At 39.0% G+C, this 23460-nt stretch overlaps 1 protein-coding gene and 1 long non-coding RNA gene across 7 annotated transcripts in view; one reads left to right on the top strand and one right to left on the bottom strand.

The window, feature by feature from the left end:
* bnc2 (basonuclin zinc finger protein 2) overlaps positions 1-23460 on the bottom strand; it is a 467285-nt gene that overhangs the window by 20590 nt on the left and 423235 nt on the right. For all 6 annotated transcript variants that reach the window (XM_057842558.1, XM_057842555.1, XM_057842557.1 and 3 more), the window contains one exon: positions 16773-19150. In XM_057842558.1, coding sequence (XP_057698541.1) covers positions 16773-19150 — 2378 coding nt within the window. The remainder of the gene's footprint in view (positions 1-16772; positions 19151-23460) is intronic.
* Positions 1-23460, top strand: part of LOC130919919 (uncharacterized) — a 71755-nt gene that overhangs the window by 41296 nt on the left and 6999 nt on the right. The window lies entirely within an intron of this gene.

Below are 23460 nucleotides of genomic sequence, written 5' to 3'. Positions count from 1 at the left end.
CATGTTTTTTTGCTCCCAATCTGATCCCGATCGTTTTAGTTTGAGTATCTGCCGATCCCGATATTTCCCGATCTGATTGCTTTTTTTTTGCTCCCGATTCAATTCCAATCATTCCCGATAATTTTTCCCGATCATATACATTTTGGCAATGCATTAATAAAAAAAGGAATAAAACTCGAAGATATACATTCAACATACAGTACATAAGTACTGCATTTGTTTATTATGACAATAAATCCTCAAGATGGCATTTACATTATTAACATTCTTTCTGTGAGAGGGATCCACGGATAGAAAGACTTGTGACTTTGTATATTGTGACTAAATATTGCCATCTAGTGTATTTGTTGAGCTTTCAGTAAATGATACTGAAGGCCATGCCCAAATGCATGATGGGAAGTGGAACCATGACAAGTGGAACCATGACTGTGCGTAGTGCTACCAATTCATATCTTCTCTGCGATGGGAGATAACATAAGGTGTTAAGAAAAAGATTAATTGCTACCTTGCTTCCCAACATTGCTTCCCATGATATTTCTAATCGTAGGGAGAGGGATTGCAAGATTTTAGCCATTTACAATAAAAATCCATTCTACTTATTTTACATTGCCTTTTAGCTCTCTATATAGGCAAAACGGCGCCATTACAGATGGAGCGCGACAATGCGTGAGTGGGTTGTGAGGCGCATGCATTAATTGCATTAAATATTTTAACATGATACATTTTAAAAAATAATAATTACCGCCGTTATTGGGATAAATTTGATAACCCTACCTTAAGCCTAAACTAAAGACTCTGGATAAGTGTAACATATTATGTCTGTAACGTTAAATACAATGAGAAAATGATTTGATTAAAAAAATATATATATATATTAAAAAAAAGGCATGGCCGATATTTTTTTGCCGATTCCATACTTTGAAAATGACGTGATCGGACCCTATCGATCAGCATGCCGATCGATCGGGACATCTCTAATAAATACATAAGACATATTGAAATAATAGTGTATTTAACTTTGGGAGTTAAATATATATGTATTTAGACATATTTATATATTGTATTTGTTCGTGTTAGGGTTTAGGGTTGAACCCTAACCCATATATGCTATTTGTGAAAAGGGGGCGTTAAACCGAGGTTTATTGGACCTTTTACTTTTCAAATGTGTTTGTGTGTCATTGCTCCATCTAGCTGTGGGGGATTGCATTATAGTACACGGGCGCTTTTATTTCCAATACAGAATCTCCAACACACACTGTAGGTGAAATAGAACGCTGTCTTTGTAGTAGCCTAGTAGTAGTACGTAAACTATTCAGCATGCATGTGTACTGCAATTGAGCATGCCTGTTTTTGGATGGGAAAAACTAAAAAAGATCCTAAGCACCCCCTGCTGTGAGTGACTTCCAGCGCCCCTGATTTCCGGTTCACATAATGTAAAAATAACTATTATAACAACTTTAATCTTATAATATGACGACTTCAATCTCGTACTATAACATGTTAAGTTACATAACATTATGACTTCTTCCTTGTAATATCACGTAGATACGTAATATAACGACTTTAATCTCGTTTTTTTTTTTTTTCTCGTAATATCACAATGTATAACATATTCTCGTAATATAAAGTCACGCATTGTAATATTACCAGAATAAAAACTTGTAATATTGTGACTTTTATCTTGTAATATTGTGGCTTTTCTCTCATGCTATTGCAATGTATGACTTCATTCTTGTGATATTGCGATTTAAATCTTGTAATATTTTGAGTTTTCTCTTAATATTACGAAAAATTTATAGGTTACACTAATATGTATTTAAGAGACGTGCGAAATTTCAGATTCTTAGAATATTCGCGATTCGGCCGTGGAAGATTCGAGAATGATTCACAAACATCCAAATTCGAATTATTGAATTATACCAGGTAAAGCGGAACTAAAACACAGTCTTCGGGACGCAACGAGGAACGGACTGAGAGTAAATATTATGTTCAACTAAAGCCAGTTGATAAAAAAAACAATAATACCTGACTGCGGCCGACAGCTGCTACAAACAACGCCCAGTTGCTAGTTGCTACAAACATACGGCCACATATGGCTATGGTAGATATCACATATATGTAGAACTAGATGCAAAACAACAAACGACGGCGGCGTTAGAACATGTATTAGAGAACTAGATGCGAAATGACAGACTTGCCGCCATTAGTAAACAGCCGCCATCTTAAAGCAGTAGACTTCTCGAGAAGGCTCTGTTGTAGCAAACCTAATGAACTTTTTATCTAAAATCTAATCTTTAAATCTTTAATCTTTTATCTAAAAAATAATCGATTTATAATCGAATCGGAGCCTCTGAATTGTAATCGTAATTGAAACGTTAGGTGCCCAAAGATTCCCATCTCTAGTATTTAATAGGTCATATGTTTATGGTGGCACCCCATATGACGCTCCATAAGTCGCAGTTTTACAAGATCACAGTCGGAGGGAATGTTGATCTGAATGGACATATTTTTCCTTCATTCTGTTGGGTTCGAGCAATAGGTTGGAGCCGCTACATGTGCGGCCGTTTCGTAGCTTTGCCGTTGCAACGGCGAGTCCTCATCGCGGCAGTTGGCGAGCATTGTTTACATCATATTCGTGTTGCACATTTATGCCGTGAGGTGACGTGTTCGTTTAGCTTGTTTGTGTTCTTTGGGATGTGTTGTAAGTCCGATTAAGTGTAAAGTGATTAGTTGCCGCCACGTTTTGGGGCCAAAATGACCATGTGTGTGTACGGCATACTTCCAGGTTGTGCGCGCGCATTCGCGCCCGCCCCCACAATTGTGTTTATTGCACTGTGCAATTCATTTGTGTGTTGTTGATTATTTGGCAGTCAATTTGCATTGTTTTACATTGGCACTGATATGCTGTTAACCCTAAGCCCAAACCCAAAGTTCAGAATTTTTGACATTAGGCTTAATCTTCAAGTTAGCGGGGGTTCATTAGTCAGGGGACTTGATTTCGACAAATTCCATGCTGTTTGTCACTTATTTGTTAGTTTCAGGGCTTCGGAGTGGCTAAGCTAGCGGGAGTCAATGGTGGTTTATATTAAACCTCATGTGGAAAAATTCAGATTTTCCCATTTAAATTCAATTACATGCGATGGCATTTTTCTGTTGTCATTCTTATGTTGAGGTAGCAAAGGGAGATTAATTGGTAAATGTAACCACTACATTGCTAGGTAACTTAGCTATTTGGATAATTAAGTAATCAGTAAAGTTACGAGATTACTTTTTTGAGGCGTAATCAGGAATTAAGACTTTTTCAAGTAATACGTGACAACACTCACTATTGCCTAGCATTCCTAACATCCAATGGGCTAAGAGGGACCTCTACTGTATATGTATGTGTGTATCCCAGCGTCCTCTTTATTCGCCTCTTCATTCTTGTTCTGACAGATTTACATGAGTTTATTGACTTTTAGTCTTTATTCTTGGTTTTTACATGATGCACAATTCTGATTTTATGTTTTTTGTGCAATAATCTAATTGTAACACGTATTTGTTACATGTTTTGATGCATTTTTATGCATTATAAAAGATTTATGTCTGAATTTGGGAGGGCTTGGACCAGATTAAATGGGGGCATTTACATGAAAAACACGTCTCTACTTCCAGAATTTTCAAGTTAGGAAACTACTTCCAGAACCAATTAATTTCGTAAATAGAGGTACCACTCTATTGCCTTTTTTATGGGAACAGATCACTCGACGAGAATAAAACTTGGCCGTTGTGAACGCAGCTTTACTATTCTCTCAGAGCATCACAGCCTTTTTTAAACGTAAAAGACAATGCAACAAGGAACAAACAGACTGTGAAGGAGCGCTCGAAGGGCCCCCGCATCCCGCGTTGGGACCCGCAGAAGCTAGGGAGGATGAAGGGGCGAGTAGGGTGGGAGGGGTGTACTCTCCAACATAATTAACCTTCACTCTCTCTCCGTTTAAGCGGCGAGGGACGAACCCGCCGTGGCGGTACGGCGTGAAAAGAACAGGTTCAAGTACCTAAGCGAAGGCTGAAAATATGCAAAATTAAAATGAGATGAATAACTGGTGTCTCCATTAACGGGTCTAATAATGATGGCGGTTTGCCGCACTTAATCACACGCCGTCGTTCCTTTCAACTCCCTGCGGTAAGTGAGCCATCTTTTTAGCACAGCGGTGAGGAAAAAAAACACCTTACTGGTAAAAACTGCACGCTCGTGTGAAAGGAATTAAATGACCACATGCATTTCATTTGTATTTAAATTTTTAAGTATAACACGCATGCAACTCTGTTATAAGGCATATTTGTTTTCTCTTGGAATTAAGTGCCAAAAACAAAGTAAAAATGTTGCAGAATAATTGAATTTACCAGGGCTGCAGCTATCGATTATTTTAGTTGTCGATTAATCGATGAACTAGTTAGTTCGAATAATCGAGAAATCGGATAAGGAACGTCAAAAAATGAAAATACCTGATCTGAGCCTCAAATGATAAAAAAATAAAAAAATAAATGAGGATCTAAGTACAATGAAAGAACGATTGGCTAACTTGCATAGCAAAAGTACGACAGCTTAAATCAGACATGTCCAAAGTCCGGCCCGGGGGCCAAATGCGGCCCGTGGTCAAATTTTATTCGGCCCTCAGCTTCTGTCATAAAATCAATAACGTCTGGCCCGCTCACAGACTTAATAAATTGGTCAGCAGTACTGCTACCAGCATATAAAGTAGCTTACACACTAAATGCTGCTCCTCATTTACCCATCAAAAGGCAGCAGTACTCTAAACAACATTTAATTTTAACATTTAACATTTACCATATTGGCCCGTATATAAGACGGTGTTTTTTGCATTGAAATAAGATTGCAAGAGAGGGGGTCGTCTTATATTCGCGGTCTAGACATTATACCGATTCACGACGCTAGATGTCGCCAGATATCATTGAAGCGATGTTCTGGTATGACAGATCTCAGCTACTCTCCCCATTCACGACGCTAGATGGGGCCAGATATCATTGAAGCGATGTTCTGTCGTGGCAGATCTCAGCTACTAGTTTAACCAGTTTGCATTATTTTATTGCAATGTTTTTCCTTATTCAGATTTGTTTCAAGACTACAGTTACAGTTAGACTTCACTTTGATGGTTAATGCAGTTATTGCAATTTTGTTGTTTTATCACAATAGATTGGTTTATTTACAATTCAAAAACAAGAAGCCATTCATTTAGGAATGTGATTGCACTTTAGTTTACATATTTAAATGTTCAGATATTAAGATTTGAATGAGGCAAAATAACATGCCTTTTATCTCAAATATATTGTTATAATCATTTGTTTCGGATGTACTGTAATTATTTTCAGTATGAAAATTAATTTAGTGTTCAAAAAGTCTTTTTTCAAACTTGATTCTTGAAAAAGAGGGGGTCTTCTTATAATCAGGGCCATCTTATATTCGGGCCAATACAGTATTTCCAATTTTCTAAAATGGCGACAATCAACAAAAAAAAAGAAAGTTGACTGCGATGGCCAACGCTTCAAGGATAGGTGGAAATTGGACTATTTCTTCACTAAAATACGCAACTGTGTCTGCCTCATTTGCAAAGAGACAGTCGCTGTTTTTAAAGAGTTCAATGTGAGGCAATATTACCAAACAAGACACGCTGATATGTGCGACAGGATTACAGGGAAGATACGGACCGAGAAATTGAAGCAACTTGAAGCTAGTTTAATTTCAAAACAGCATCATTTCGCAAGAGCCCCAGAGTCGAAAGAGAACGCCACAAAGGCTAGTTGCGAGATTGTTGAAATTATTAATTTTAAAAAATAAAGCAAATGTGACACACAGAAGAGCTTGGTAAAATTTGCTAAATTATATTGTTCTACGTAAAGGACGTTAGCCAAGGTCGGCCCCCCACATTTTTACCACACCAAATCTGGCCCCCTTTGCAAAAAGTTTGGACACCCCTGGCTTAAATGATATAAAATGCAGTTGTTGTTTTTTTTAAACAATGCTCTTAAAAAATGGTTCAAACACATATTCCCACAAAAATGGCTAAATGTACCTATGAAATGAATTATGACTGCATTAAAAAACATGACCTCATACAAAAACTTAGCTTATGTTGGTCTCAACAGGGAGCAACTGGATTCAACCATGTGAAAAAAGTTATATCATAGTCACTGTTGCCACTAGAAGGCAGTGTAAACACCCAAATAATAAAACTAAATGCAAACACTTTCAAAACAAACCGTTAAAACGCCATTTTGATTAAACAAATACTGGAAGCAGCAAAATTTAATTTGAATCTTTTTTCTATTTGGAATAATTCAAGTTAATCGATTAATCGTTGCAGCACCACAATTTACTATCACATATTAGGCACAAGTGTATTTTTCTTTGACCATTTTTCATGAAACAATTATGACTTGAATGTTACAGTATTCAAAATATGAATTTAATAATTCGTCCAGCATTTAACCCCTTCACGCACAAATTATATGTATATGTATTGCTAAAATATATATAGATATTTTTTTAATGACTCAAAATTAGTCACTTGTCCGATAAAGAGTTAAAAGTTCTGAAGTGTTTCGTTTCGTCAAATAGGAAAAAGCTACTTCTGAATATCGTCCCTGAAAGGGTTAAATAGAACACAAGAACTGTTTGTTTTGAAGCATTTACTAATGCCCAGGTATTATTTCTTTCATTCATTTTATCTTGTAATTTGGTGTAAAACAAAAACAAACAAAGTCATTTTCAGGAAAAAGTAAATGTAACATAAATTAGCCTCACATATTTTACACTTTATTCTTGGTTTATTTTAATTTAAAAAACGGACTTAACTTTTGTTTATTTCTCAAATGCATATGTTTATACTGGAGTGCTATGTCCAATTTTGTTGTTCACAATGTTCTGTTGGTGACAATGACAATAAAGACCTATTCTATTCTATTCTATTCAGTACTTACACATACTGTAGACTTCACTATCAGTTGACGATACAGCTCCTACCGACATTGCGCCACGGCTTCCCGTAGGGGGCCGGGCCAGGCAGAGCGTCGCGGATGCTTTCACAGCAATAAATGCTGATCTAATGCCGGATTTAGGTGGAAACAGGATAAAAGTTCTAGTTTATACAAGCAGGCAGGAGTGTCGCAAGAGTGATTTGGTTGAGGATTCAAGGTACTTATTACATAAAATAGCACCATGCATGCATTTTGAAACATTGTGAAAAAAATGAAATGAATGGAAAAAATAATATAATATATATATATATATATAATATATAAATATATAATAATGTAATTTTAGCTCGAAATATTTACGTAAAATGAATGATAACTGCCCGTTTTTTTTTTTCTAGACTGTTTTACATTCATATCAATAGGAATTCCGAGATTTACGCTTTTGTCTACAAGAATTTTCAACTTAAAAAGCTCTTTGTTTTGTGATGGCCACCATGTTGGATTTTATATCCATACACAATAACGTAACTTTACATTCAAATAATCAGGTAATCTTCGGCCAACTGCCTGTTTCTTTGGAAAGAAACTAGCAATTTAAACATTTCTGCGTCCATACAGAAAAAACAAAAAAAGGCTTTTATGTGTTTTATTTCATGTGACATTCCAATCTAAAAACAACGTGCTGAGGCAATAGTGAATTCAAACTAAATGTATATAGAAAAATGCTAAATTTGCTTTTGTTGAGTAAAATTAAGATGATTCCACATGCTTATTGATGTGAAAATTGAGTATTTATTAGCTGTTGAAAACATGTCAAAATTGCACTATATAATAATAGAAATAATGTAAGTCGCTATATCGGGCAAAAACTTATATGATGTGTTAAATATTGCTATTGATGCTGAAGATATAGGTGATTATGTCTGCATTTGGTGATTTTTGTGCCTCTAGCGCAGGGGGGCGCAGAGCGATGGCAGGGGTGGCGCTTGTAACCTCGGGGAACATGCCTTTTTTTTTTTTTTTTTTCCGTACTACTGTAGTGTAAAGTGTACTTGCACATCCACTCAGTGGGAGGCAGTGGCGCGCTTATTTTCAGAGTGCGTGCAGTATTTTTTACCTAAGCAAGAGCACACAGAAAAGAGATGAAGAGATGTGCACTGTTTTCGAAAGCCGTTTTCCGGACGGACTCACGCAGCGACCCACTGTTTTCTCCGGTTCTCACGTGTCCGCCCGAGAAGTGCCATTTTCGGCTTGGGATTGTCACGACGACCGCCCTCACCTACGGTTCTCCCTCGGCCGCCGAGAATGCGCTTTTTTTTCGGACCGTTTGCCTTTTGGTTTTGACTTTTAATTCAGTGGGAGATGAGGAAAGACCACTGTTTACTGTGTCTAAAAATGATTATAGCGGACAGCCGGAAGCCAAATCAATTAAGACGCCACTTAAAGACATTTAATTTCAATCTCATTGATAAGCCGATTGATTATTTTTCAGCGAAAACGTGCCGAATATGGCCAACGATCGTCCCGCTTTGTCAGTGTTATATCAGTAAAGCAGTGAGCACTAGGGTTGTTCCAATCATGTTTTTTTGCTCCCGATCCAATCCCGATCATTTTAGTTTGAGTATCTGCCGATCCCGATATTTCCCGATCCGATTGCTTTTTTTTTACTCCCGATTCAATTTCAATCATTCCCGATAATCTTTCCCGATCATATACATTTTGGCAATGCATTAAGAAAATAATGACTAAAACTCTGACGAATATATACATTCAACATAAGTACTGTATTTGTTTATTATGACAATAAATCCTCAAGATGGCATTTACATTATTAACATTCTTTCTGTGAGAGGGATCCACGGATAGAAAGACTTGTGACTTTGTATACTGTGACTAGGGCTGCAGCTATCGAATATTTTAGTAATCAAGTAATCGACTGGAAATTCTATCGATTAATCGAATAAAACAAATATATTTTTAGGTGAAGAGCAATTATAGATATACATGAGTAAACAAGACATTTAATCATTTTTAGTCAATCAATGTCTTTATTTTTGATGTATATTGTTGAAAACAGCCAACAATTGCATCTCAGATGTAACTAGAATAAAAAAAAAAAGACTAATTCACTGCTTTCACTCAAAAAACCTTTAGATCTTATTTTAAAAAGTATATATGTATATATATACACCTAATAATGCCTTTACGCTTGATAACACACATCACTTAAAAGTTAGGATTTTTTCCCCACGTTTTTCAATTGAATTTCTATTTGTGTCAAGCCATTTTTAAGTTCTAGTTAAGTTTTAAGTTAGTCTAAACTGTAAGTCCTGATTGGATTTTGAGTTTTTGCAGTGTTCAAAATAAATGTATGATACAGGCTGTATTGGAGCACATTAGGGACTAGTGCTACTTGGTGTTTTATCCAGCAATGACTACTGAGCTAAAATTGATAGTTAGCATTATTGAGTTTTTATTTGACACCCTCATCACTCCACAACGCTATGTTATGTTAAAGCCTGTATGTAAGACATGTTAGCCACGCATCTAAAGTGGTCTTAATTAATAGAAACCTAGCCCGCCGCAGGGCTAACGTTACGTGAGCTAGTAGTGACAGTAACGTTAATCTAATATATTAGCGCTTAGCGCTCTACTGCTTTAAAATGGCGGCTGTTTGCTAACGCTGCCCAGACGCGGCCTAGTCTGTCATTGCGCATCTAGTTCAACATACATGTGATCTCTGAGACTCATCAGACGCTACCTGCAACTAACGTAGCATGTGCGGGCTAGTATTTAGCAACGTCGGCGTCGTTTGTAGCGGCTGTCGGCTGGAGTAAGTTTTTTTTTTTTTTTTTTTTTTGCTTCTTCCTCAACGCACGTGACATCAGCGTGTTGTCCCGCATTAAAAGTAGTCCGAGCAAAACGTGATGCTTAGAGCTGTCAAAATAAACGATTACTCGAGGTGAATAAAATTACTCGGATCACTTTTTAAACTCGAGTTACTCGAGTTGCTCGAGTATTCGTTTCAGCTCTAATTGTGACTAAATATTGCCATCTAGTGTATTTGTTGAACTTTCAGTAAATGATACTGTAGCCATGCCCAAATGCATGATGGGTAGATGTAACACGCCTTTAGCAACCATGACTGTGCGTAGTGCTACCGTGCTTCCCCACATTGCTTCTCACAGTATTTCTAATCGTAGGGAGAGGGATTGTAAGGCTTTAGCCAATCAAAAAAAGGCTCCTAAGGCTGCCAAAATTCACTCTACTCATTGTACGCTGCTTTTTAGCTCTCTATATAAGTAAAACGGCGCCATTACAGATTGAGCGCGTCAATGCGTGAGTGGGTCGTGCAGCGCATGCATTAAATATTTTAATGTGATACATTTTTTAAAAAATTAATTACCGCCGTTATCGGGATAAATTTGATAACCCTACCTTAAGCCTAAACTAAAGACTCTGGATGAGTGTAACATACTATGTCTGTAACGTTAGATACAATTAGAAAACGATTTAATTAAAAAAAATATATATATATTAAAAGAAGGCATGTCCGATATTTTTTTTGCCGATTCTGATACTTTGAAAATGACGTGATCGGACCCGACTGATCGGCATCTCTAGTGAGCACTGTTAGCATGCTCGGTAAAAATAACCCCACACCATTGCAAAGGAAGTGAAACTGTGAGCAGCAAAAATAAAAACTGTCCTTCTGTCCAAATACTTTTTTTTTTTTTTTTTTTTTCAGTCAAATATTTTGGCATATCGTCCTCATAAGTTAATGTTTCTAATCAATTTGAATTTGTTATTATTTACTGATTTGATTACATTTTATCTTTCAGTATCAAATGGTCAAAAATGTACCTTGAGTGTATTTTTACAGTTTGGATGTGACTTTTTTTTAATTCAGGCAAATTGACGCGCGTTAATTCTTCTGTTACAAACAAAACAATGTTAATAAAGTTATACTCTATGATAAGTTTATCTGTTACTTTTTTTCTGTAATCGAAAAAAAGGACAATGTTTGGTAGAGGCGTACTTATAATAGTAATATTATAGGTAAATGATACTATTTACAGTGGCGGCAGAGAGTTTGGGGGGGCGCGAAACATTTACGTCTTCCTTGGGGGGGGCGTAACAGAAAATAATTGAGAAGCACTGCTCTAGCGTAAAATCTGAGAATTTTATAGCAATTTCAAGTTTTGTTATACTTATATAAAAATAAGTAATTTGGATTTTATTTGTGAATGACTTTGAATTTTTTATGCCACTTCTCATGGAGATTCATGTATGCTTAAGGGAGATGTCAGTTTTGGTTTTAGGTCGCTAGCGGCTTTGGTTTTGAAAATATTTAAATTTTAAGTTTTTGAAAATACGTAGGCCCCCTACAGAGCGGCCCCGTATCCTGTCAACTGATAGTGAAGTGTATGGCTTACACCCCCCCCCCCCCCCCCAAAATATTAATTTAGTTGTGTAATCTAGATTCCCCGCCCCGCAAAATAAGCAATTACTGTAATTTCCGGCCTATAAGCCGCACCCTCCATATTTTGCAAGACAACATTATTCATTCATACATGAACTGCACTGGAATATAACGTGTCTGAAATGTAGTATGGGATACATATTGCACACCAAAAGGCATGCAGCTCATTAGCTTGTAAAAATCCACATATTATAAGCTTGACTGGAAAGTAGCGTCTTATACTCCAAAAATTACTGTAACTATTTTATACTTCAATCTTGATAAAAAAAACTGTTATTTTCATAATATTCCTCATTACTACCGTGTTCGCAACTTCTAACACATTTGCTCAGCATATAGCAGCAGATGATAAAGACTCCTAATGCTTCGCCAACACCTCTTTCATATTTCCGATTCGTAATGGCGGCGCGCGTATCAAGCCTTCCACTTAGGCCAGCGGACCTTTCATATTAATTGCCGAGGCAGAGCAGCAGAAACGAGTGCCAATTAGCTGTTATTGCCACACAATTGGCTGTAAATAAAATTAGTGGCGCGAAGAACGGAACCTGATTTGTCTCCCTTAAAAGTAATAACAGGCGATGTTATGTCAACATTTCCTAATTTCCTCGGACTTAAATGGCTTTTATGAAAACGAGCGCATCGCATTGCCCTTTTATCGCTGTCGTTACGCTCCAATGTGCATTATGTCATTAGCGCGGTATCGAGGGACGGACAGGACACGAGCGTGTATATTCGTTTTTTGAGTAATGAGTCCTGTATTTTCGAAGGAATTTACCACCCGCTAGCCGTCCACCGCTATTAGACAGCTAAGAGTAGATGACGTCAACACAAAAGCGAAAGGTCAGTCACTTTTTTCACCCCAAAGACACTGGTTTGTATTCTGTTCATGGTTGTGCACTCGCCTGAGGCAACAGATTCTCTGCACCTTCCGTGCTGCTACGGTGAACACACTGTATATTCCACGGCAGGGCGGGGGGGACCCCGATATGTGTTAACGAGACCGGGTCTCGGCTCATCCTCCCCCGACGCGCTAATAAATGCAGCGGTTTGACTAACAGCTGTCAACGTTAATGCATGCGCCTTCACCTTTCCGCGACAAGGCGGGAGGAGAGAGGGCAGGTAAACAAAACTGCAGCTGGAGGCTCGACGGCCGCCGTGAGTTGCCGCGTATGTGTCTGTTACATGCTAGCACCTGCCTTTTTAGGAATTTGACTGGGAGCAGATGTCACGGAATCGATATTTTTTTCCCCTTGTATTTGTTACTAACTGGCAGATGCCAGAAATGCAAGTGAAATTAATGTAGTTTTTAGATTTGGGACTTAGAGTTGGAAGTTTGCCGAGTCCCTATTCGGTTTTAACGACAGAAATGGAAGAGATTCTGGCTTCAAATTTCTTGAAAAATAAGCCTTTACTTTTCTGGTTTTCTTTTACATATTTATCAATAATAGGTAAAGCACAGACTTCACTATCAGTTGACGATATAGCTCCTACAGACATTGCACCACGGCTTACCGTAGGGGGCCGGGCCTGGCAGAGCGTCGTGGCAGCTTTCACTGCGATTAGGGCTGCAGCTATCGAATATTTTAGTCATCGAGTAATCGACTGAAAATTCTATCGATTAATCGAGTAATCGGATAAAACAAATATATTTTTAGGTGAAGAGCAGTTATAAATATACATGAGAAAACAAGAATTGCATCTCAGATGTAACTATAATAATAATTAAAAAAAAAAAAAGACATTCATTGCTTTCACTCAAAAAAAAAAAAAAAACCTTCAGATCTTATTAAAAAAAAAAAAAAAAAATATATATATATATATATATATATATATATATGGGAGGATTTTTTCCCACATGTTTCAATTGAATTTCTATTTGTGTCAAGTCATTTTTAAGTTCTAGTTAAGTTTTAAGTTAGTCTAAACTGTAAGTCCTGATAGGATTTTGAGTTTTTGCAGTGTTCAAAATAAATGTATGATACCTGCTGTATTGGAGCACATTAAGGACCAGTGCTACTTGGTGTTTTATTCAGCAATGACAACTGAGCTAAAACTGACAGTTAGCTTTATTATGTTTTAATTTTACACCCTCATCACTCCACAACGCTGTTATATTAAAGCCTGTATGTAAGACACGTTAGCCACGCATCGACAGTGGTCATAATTAATAGAAACCTAGACCTCCGCAGGGCTAACATTATGTGAGCTAGTGACAGTAACGTTAATCTTATTTATTAGCGCTTAGCGCTCTTTATTAGCGCTTAGCGCTCTACTGCTTTAAGATGGCGGCTGTTTACTAACGCTGCCCAGACGCGGCCGAGTCTGTCATTTCGCATCTAGTTCAACATACATGTGATCTCGATGAGACTCATCAGAAGCTACCTGCTATCAACGTAGCATCGTGCGGGCTAGTTTTTAGCGACGTCGGCGTCGTTTGTAGCGGCTGTCGGCTGATGTAAGTTTTTTTTTTTTTTTTTTTTTTTGCTTCTTCCTCTACGCACGTGACATCAGCGCGTTGTCCCGCATTAAAAGTAGTCAGAGCAAAACGTGATGCTTAGAGCTGTCAAACTAAACGATTACTCGAGGTGAATAAAATTACTTGGATTAGTTTTTAAACTCGAGTTGCTCGAGTATTCGTTTCAGCTCTAACTGTGATACACTCAAGCACGCTGCGTTCCAACGACAGATATAAGTGGAAACAGGACAAAAATTTTAGTGTATACTGCACAAACAAGCAGGATTGTCTTGATAGTGATTTGGTCGAGGATTCAAGGTCGTTATTATGTAAAATAGCACCTTGCATGCACTTTGAAACGTTATGAAAAAAATAACGTAACTTTAGCTTGAAATATTTACGTAAAATGAATGATAACTGCCCGTTTTTTATTTTTGCCTTTAACCAAGAATCTAGACTGTTTTACGTTTGTATCTTTAGAAATTCCGGGATTTACACATTGATTTACAAGAATTTTCAACTTAAAAACCTCTTTGTTTTGTGATGGCCGCCATGTTGTATCCATACACAATAGCGTAAGTTTACATTCAAATAATCAGGTAATTATCGGCCAATTGACCGTTTTTTGAAAAAAAACTAGTAAGGGCCAGATAGCCGGCAAGACGCGCTAAGGCAATAGTGACATCGGAATTCAACATAAATAAGATGAGTAAAATTAAGAGGATACTGCATGCTTGCCTCTAGTATTAGGTTTTTGATGTGAAAATTGAGTGATTCATTAGCTGTTCAAAACTTATCAAAATTGCATTAAGTCGCTAATTGGGGCAAAATCTTGACAAATTTATGACATGTTAAATATTGCTATTGAGCCTGAAAATATAGATGATTATTTGATGAATTTTGTGCATTTAGCGTAAAATCTAAGAATTTTACAGACATTTTAAGTAGGGTTGTTCCAATCATGTTTTTTTGCTCCCGATCCGATCGTTTTAGTTTGAGTATCTGCCAATCCCGATATTTCCCGATCCGATTGCTTTTTTTTTTGCCCCGATTCAATTCCAATCATTCCCGATAATTTTTCCCGATCAAATACATTTTGGCAATGCATTAAGAAAAAAATGAATAAAACTCGGAAAAATATATACATTCAACATACAGTACATAAGTACTGTATTTATTTATTATGACAATAAATCCTCAAGATGGCATTTACATTATTAACATTCTTTCTGAGAGGGATCCACGGATAGAAAGACTTGCAATTCTTAAAGGATAAATGTGACTTTGTATATTGTGACTAAATATTGCCATCTAGTGTATTTGTTGAGCTTTCAGTAAATGATACTGTAGCCATTTAACTTCTGCCCAAATGCATGATGGGAAGTGCAACCATGACTGTGCGTCGTGGTACCAATTGATATATCTTCTCTGCGTTGGGAAATAACAAAGGGTGTTAAGAAAAATATCAACTACTACCTTTCTTCCCCACATTGCTTCCCACGATTATTCTAATCGTTGGGAGAGGGATTGTAAGGCTTTAGCCATTTTAAAAAAGGCTGCAAAGGCTGCCAAAATTCACTCTACTTATTTTACTCTGCCTTTTAGCTCTATATACTGTATGGGTAAAGCAGCGCCATTATAGATTGAACGTGGCAATGCGTGAGTGGTCAGGGCATGAGTTAATTGCGTTAAATATTGTACCGTGATAAATGTAAGAAATATTAATTCTCGCCATTAACGCGATAAATTTGATAACCCTACCTTAAGCTTAAACTAAAGACTCTGGAAGAGTGTAACACATTATGTCTGTAATGTTAAATACAATTAGAAAACGATTTAATTTAAAAAAAAAAAAATATATATATATATATATATATATATATATATATCAAAAAAAGGCATGTCCGATATTTTTTTGTCGATTCCGGTACTTCGAAAATGACGTGATCGGACCCGATCGATCGGCATCCTGATCGATCGGGACATCTCGAATTTTAAGTTTTGTTATACTTGTATGAATTGAATGTTTTTATTAGGGAACGAATTTGGAATTTTTTTGATGCCGATATATACGTATATATCTAAGGGAGGTGCCTGTTCTGGTTTTAGGTCGCTAGCGGCTTTGGTTTTGAAAATATTTTAAGTTTTTGAAAATAGGCCCCCTACAGCGGCCCCGTGCCCTGTTTCCTGTCAACTGATAGTGAGTTCTACGGGTAAACTATCAAGCAATCAATGGTAATATTTCAATTTCTATCCATTTTTGGCTTATTTAGCTACTAATGTTAGCTTTTTATCAGGAGGAGAAGCTAGCTTTGTACCTAGCTGTTACTGCTGACCAAGAGAAGAAACTTATGTCAGAAAAAACTACAAAAAAATTCTGATTCTGTAGCATGAGGTAGTGTGAAACATTTAAAAAAGGCTTACCTATTTTATAAAACGTTGAAAAATAGACATAAGGACATAACTTTGCCCGAATTAGTGTTTTGGCAAACTGTCAGGTCTAGCGTATCATGTTAGTCACTGTTTTCTTCCTTTAGCAAGCTAAAAAGGTTATGCTAACAATGCTAGCAATGAAACAACTAACACTCCTCCCCTCAAAAAATTCCTCTCCAGACAAGTTCATTTACTCAGAAACTGCATGGTTTAGTATTTTTCGATTATAAGAAAATTTGAAGAGTGAATAATGTTGTTCAATTCTGAAAGGTCCCACTGACACGGACATGTTCACTAGTATTCCGCCTTCAGAGTTAGTAAAAGTTAGTACTACTTCTCTAGTATCTAATGAAATGCGGTTTAGTCACGTCTCTGCAAGATCAAACCGACAACCGTGCAGTCAAATCATGATCAAGCACTCACCTGTCTCGACTCCGCCGGGAAGGGAACGCGGCGTTGCAGCCAGCCACCGTACACACGTGCATCTCTTTGAGGTGTACGTTCTTGTAGTGCAGTTTCATGCTGTAGGAGCTTTTGAAGCTCTTCTTGCACACGTAGCAGATCTTGGGATCCGGACTCGAGCACGGGTCCCCGTCGGGTGAGTGGGAAGTGGGAAACTTGGGCGGGCTGGCGCCGTAACCCATGGAGGAGATGAAGCTCTCGTGTAGGGCGGCCATGCTGGCTGCGGCGGCGGCGGCAGCCGCCATGCCTCCATTGTAGAGGCCGTACTGGCTCATGCAGAACATGTCGTAAGTGGGGTCGTTGAGTTCTTCCTTGATCTTGATAGATGCCTGGTGAGGGGATGGCGATAGTTGACCCTTGCCTTCCATTTCTTTCCTCAGATGGCCTTCTTCTCGGCCGTCATCGTTGTGATCTTTGCCATTTTTGGAGTGTTTCTGCTGTTCCTCCACATCCATCATCTCGTCTCTGTAATACATCTTGGAGTCCGAGGTTTCCGACTCGTTCTCAAAGTCTCTTTCGTGGTCTTGGTCCTCGGAGGTGTAGCTGTCCATGCAGCGTAGCTCGTTGGAGCCTCGGAGCTCGCTTCTGCTGTCGCTACCCCCTCCCTCCCGGCATTCGTCTTCACTTTGTCTCATCATGCCGCGCAGATTAATGCCGGGACTCATCTCATCTTGGGAAGGGGACTGCTGTCCACTCCCGCCGCTGTGGTTCCCTGTCACGCCGTTGTTGTTGCTGTTGTAGTTTCCGTTCATTTTGATGTGCGTGTTGTGAAGAAGCGACGAATGGTGATGGTGGTGATTGTGGTTGATGTGATCGTCGTCGTCCTCGTCTTTGTCTTCATAGTCGTCCGCAACGTCGATCACTTCCTTCTCGATCTTCACGGGCATGCTGGATTTACGAGGCTTTTTCTTGGGAGCGGGGTCGGCGGGGCCCGTCGTGGCCTCTTGATGGCCGCCGGATACGTTGATGCCATGAGACACGGCTCCCATCTCGGACATGTGGATGTTATTGTGCGAAGCCACAGCCGCGGCCAGCATCTGTTGTTGCTGGTCCATCAGTGAGGTGCTGTTGGTGGTGGTGGGCAAAATGGGGCTCGTGGGTAGCGAGACAGGTGGACTCACTAAGTCTGCCGGGGACAGTAGCGTACGATAGAACGGAGGCACAGGTTGCACTGGCTGCACTGATTTGAGAGAGGGGAACACCAGCGGGCTTTGCAGCGGGGACTGAAGCATGGGGTCTATCGGTGGAGTGGTAAAGCCCAGCGGCGGCCTGCCGGGACTGGTAAGTGTGAAGCCACCATTTTTGGTACTTGAGATGACGGGCGTACCAGAGTTGGAGTTGGCCCGGATGAGGTCCTTATCACGGTTATTGCGCAGCATGGGCATGTGCAGCCGCGGATTTGGGTTGGCGCTGTGACGGTTGCGGCTGCGTAGGGAACTGAAGACCATGTTGCAGCCCTCGATAGTGCAGCGGTGCTTAATCTTCAAGTGCACCGCGTTGTAGTGTATCTTAAGCGTGCCTTTGTCGTAGAAGGTCTTGCCGCAAGAGTTGCAGCACACGCGGCCTTTGCGGGAAGTGGAGCCCATGCGGCGCATGCGATGCATTTTGGAGGAAAACGAAGTGTGAGTTATGGACTTGGATTGCTCTTCTTTGACGAAGTGGTGGTGAACCTGGTGGTCGCTCAGCGTATTGGGTTGCTGAGACTGAGTTTGGGACTGCTGTTGACCTTGCTGCTGTTGCTGCTGGCTCTGCTGCTGTTGAGCTTGATGGAGGGACGGAGACGGCGAGATCGGGGACGCCCTGTTGCTAGGCTCGGTTTTGGGTTCAGTGTTGTTGTTCATGGCGCCGAGCACCCCGCGGCTCGGACTCTGGCCGGTACGGAAAGGCGAAAGGGAGACGTCGGACTCGCTCGTCTCCACCTGTTCCACTTGATTGGGCAAGCTGGGCTCCCGAAGTCGGAGAGCGGATTGTTCCATCGGCAGTCCGTTGGGTGGCAAGCCTAACATGGGGGCAGACACAGGGTTGATGTACTGGAATGGGAGAAGGAAAGCTAAACTGTTGGGAATATTCTCAAAATGATGGATACTAGATGGGCTGCTATTTTCTAAATGCGTAAGTAGTCCCGGGCTGCGCGTCCTGTTGTTGCTCTCAATGAACGTCCTTATGCCGGAATCGGTCTTGGCGGAAGGAACGGTGACTGCCTGACCTTCCTTCTCCTGAATAGCCATCAATTCCACGATGGATTTGGTCTCCCCGAAGCGCAAGAACTGCTGCAGGGTGATGATCTCTTCTTCTCGGGACATGATGGTCCAGCGGTCCAGCACCTTGCCGGCAGCGTCCTGCACACCCAAGAAGAGACACGAGAAAACAAAAGCATTATTGACGGTGTCTAATAGTCCAGTCGAAGAGAAGATGGAGCAGAGGTTAGCAGTTGGTGTTAAGCCCTGGAGTGAGAAGAAACTAGCGACCTTTTCTCTTTTAGGCATTTTATTCCACTTTTTTCTTCTCTTCTATAAGTCTGTGACTTATAGAAGATTTGACTGAGTTTGATGGATTTTTACAAAAGCAACCATCTAACTTACGCAGAAGTCATCGTCAGGGGCACTGCCAGGGATTTTGGGCTCCGTGAAAAGATATCACTTTAGGCCCCACCATCAGTGCTGGGACACACACACATTTAGAGTATCAACTACGTAATTTCCTGCATAAGAAATGTACTGAAGGCCATTTTTTACAGTCTAAATATATTTTTATTACAAATTTTCTCAAAGCAAATACCATAATGAAGGACTTAGCATAAATGTTTTGTTTTAACTTATCTACACTACAGTATACATTACAGCAGACATGTCCAAAGTCCGGCCCGGGGGCCAAATGCGGCCCGTGGTCAAATTTAATCCGGCCCCCAGCCTCTGTCCTAAAATCAATAATGTCTGGCCCGCACACAGACTTAATAAATTGGCCAGCACTACTGCTATCAGCATACGAAGTAGCTTACACACTAAATGCTGCTCCTTATTTACCCACTAAAAGGCAGCAGCACTCTAAGCAACATTACCCCGTGTGACCCTTTACTCCCAATTTTCTAAAATGGCGACAATCAACAAAAAAAAAAAAGAAAGTTGACTGCGACAGCCGACCTGTCAAGGATAGGTGGAAATTGGACTATTTCTTCACTAAAATACGCAACAACTGTCTGCCTCATTTGCAAAGAGACAGTCGCTCTTTGTAAAGAGTTTTAAGTTTTCAAAGTGAGGCGATATTACCAAACAAGACACGATGACGTGTACAACAAGATTACAGGGACGATGCGTAGTGAGAAATTGAAGCAACTTGAAGCTAGTTTAATTTTACAGCAGCAGTATTTCGCAGGAGCCCGTGAGTCGAAGGAGAACGCCACAAAGGCTAGTTGCGAGATTGTTGAAATTATTAATTAAAAATAATAATAAAGCAAATGTGACACACAGAATGGCTTGCTAAAATTTGCCTAAATATATCGTTCTACGTAAAGGACGTCAGCCAAGGTCGGCCCCCCAAATTTTTACCACACCAAATCTGGCCCTCTTTGCAAAAAGTTTGGACACCCCTGCATTACAGTATACAGTATACAACTGTTTTAGAATGAAGAGCTTGCTAAGGGTTTGCCTACTGTACAGATTAAATGTAAGCTAAAAGTGTAGCAAACACTAGCTAGCAAACAATTACAGTATTTCATTATGGAGTAGGCTTAGCCCCATCTGGAAACTCGCGATCTCCACTATAGGCTACTATGGGGCGCCGTTTGTAAAGCAGAACATGCTGAAAATTACGACAACATTTTCTCACATTTAGCGCCACACAGTGTTGAAAACGTGGTGTGAAATTTTTAGTCACTTTTTTTTGCACATTTACAACATTATATAGCAACCTAAATATTCATTTTTAAATAAGAAGTTTTGGAACTGAATGTTTAAATCCAAAACTAAATATTTACTTTAAATCTTAAATTTATATTCTATATCCTAATTGCTGAATCTGGAAACGGTTGGAACTAAATATTTAGCTTAATATACAAATTCACATGACTGGAGACCAGAAGTAACAAAATAAAAGCTGGAGCACACAAAATACTCTTTAAATAGTTTCTCTAAATATTTTTTTTACTTATATATTGTTATTATCACAACGACTCATGTCAAAGAGCAGACTGCCACCGTTGAGTAGGTTTTATTCATTTTCAAGCAACGTAAACAAACAGTCTGAAATGCTCCACCAGCTTTTATTTTGTTGCTTCCAGTCTCTAGTCGTGTGAATTTACATGTTAAGCTAAATATTTAGAAAAAAAATGACTTTAAAAAATGATTTTTTTTTTCTTTGATCGAAAATATTTTTTTTGATTGAAGCAACTTTTTTGGGGATTGAATGATTTAGACACAAACGTCCTCATCATAATATGGCCCAAACACCAAAATGATTGCTTCAATCAAAGAACACTTTTTCAATGAAAAATTCAGTGCTCAAATGCAAATTTTTCAATCTCAAATATTTTTTCGCATTTTTCCATGATCGAAATGTATTTTTTTCTTGATTGAAGTGTTTTTTTTTTTTTTTTTTTAAATCTATACTTATTGAAGCAACTTATTTTTTGATTGAATAATAAAAACAAAAATGTCCTTGCCAAATTGTGGCCCCAAACCAAATCAACATTACTTCAATCAAAAAAGTTGCTTCAATCAAAAAAAAAAAGCTTTCACATGCATTTTTTTGTAGTTTTTTGAGTTTCAAATTTATTTTTGCTTTCAAACACATTTAATTTTTTTTTTTTATTGAAGCGACATTTTTTGGTTGAATAATAAAGACACAAATCTAGCTCCGTATGGCTCTGCCCAGGAGATACAATTTTTGACTGAGGTAACTACATTGGCACGACACCGGCGGGCATACCATATTCAATGGACGGTCTTGACAAAAAGTATTGCCTAAGCAGCCTGATTTAGAGTTCCCCTCAAGAATGATGGGAAAAAAATGCTCCTTAACAACTTATTATTATGAATATTCTTGTAAGTTAATTTTATTGCTGACACTGTGTTTTGGGGACATCGAAATGTTGTGCCCCCCCCCCCCCCACCCCCCGGCCCAAAAGTCAAACCTATGCTGCAGTACCGCGCACTCAGAGTCATTGACTGGTGTAAATGCGCACCGCTGCTCCCAGTCTGATCGAAAGAAGGGCGGACCAAACCATTTAATGAAAATAAGGTTGTTGTTTTGTTTTGCTGGCAATACTAATTTTGCCAAAAACAAAACAAGAAAAAGAAACCCTTGATTTTATTCCTATTAAAATCATAATGATTGATATTTCAATTTGCAAACGATTACCTAATGTTCTAATTTTCTTTGTGGGCTCCATCAGGGCATGGGCCCTTAGAATCAATATCACTTTTCACCCCTATACGGCGCCCCTGGTCATAGTCACAGAAAACAATCTTTCGTCAAGGACGTGAACTCTTGTTTTTGACTCCCACTACACAACGCCGCACCTTAGAATCATCAAAAACCGTGTGAAACCTAGCAAATAAGCTCTAAAGGAGTCGACAGTCAATGTAACGCGGGACATAAATACCGAATGACAAATTTGCTTATGTTTGACATTTCCAATCGGTGCATTTATCTTGTAAAATGCTTGGGAAGGGCTTGAATTTCTCCTCCGGGACTTGAATAATATTCCAAATAGCAGATCCCATCCCTAGTTGAAAGATAACAAGCTTTCTCATTGTCAAACAACAAAAGCTCGCGCTAGCCAAGCCTTCGCAGTACATTTCGAGGTATCGCATCCTTGACCTTCGCTCGAGAAAGAATTATTTTGTCCTCTAACTAACACAATTATCAACTAATGTCTTACTAACGCAAATAGCGTTCCTCTGAGAGGGGGCGCAAGCGACACCAAGGGAATAAACACGAGCTCACGACAATTAGTCACAATGATATGAAAACACTTTATGCGTTCCTAGCTGCTGGCATCTATGAAAGATAAATGGCGACCACGGCGCACCAAAAGCTCAGAGAGAAAAAAAAAAAATCAACATCACAAAGCACAAAGGGGCTGTAAGGAGAAAGCAGAAGATAAATGTTTAAAGAGAGAAAGTGAAAGAGACACAGAGGAAGAAAAAAAAAACAGAAAAATAAGTGTGAGAGGTTTGATTTCATGCCCTCAGATATGGGAGAGGAGAGGATTCTTCTGAGACCAAACATCAATAGTCACCAGGGTATTTGTTGTTAAATATACATTAAAAAACATTTTACACTTTCATTCTGTGTGTGCACTGGAGTTTTTTGCCTGGAGGTATGACTTTAAATTCTAGCCCCAGCCACTATTATTTCAAACTGCATGGCCATCTGGGCATAGGGGGCTTCTATTGGATTTAATTGAAACTATATAAAAAAGAGGCAAAGTCTCTCTCTCTTTTGTTTTTTTTTTTTTCATCCATGAGCGTTTGTTTCTTAATTCAGACAAGTCGAGTTGTGTTTTAACCCCTTTATAGGGAATGTATTTAACTCTTCAGCTGCCACTGACGGCGCTAGACATCCAATTCACAGTCAAAATGGATTGAATGTCTAGCGCTGTCAGTGGCAGTGAAACATGAGCATTCACAGCCAGTCCTCAGATTTTTAA

Source organism: Corythoichthys intestinalis, chromosome 8 (assembly GCF_030265065.1).
Source record: "Corythoichthys intestinalis isolate RoL2023-P3 chromosome 8, ASM3026506v1, whole genome shotgun sequence".
NCBI classification, from domain to species: Eukaryota; Metazoa; Chordata; class Actinopteri; order Syngnathiformes; family Syngnathidae; genus Corythoichthys; species Corythoichthys intestinalis.
This window is presented reverse-complemented; position numbering and strand designations above follow the sequence as displayed.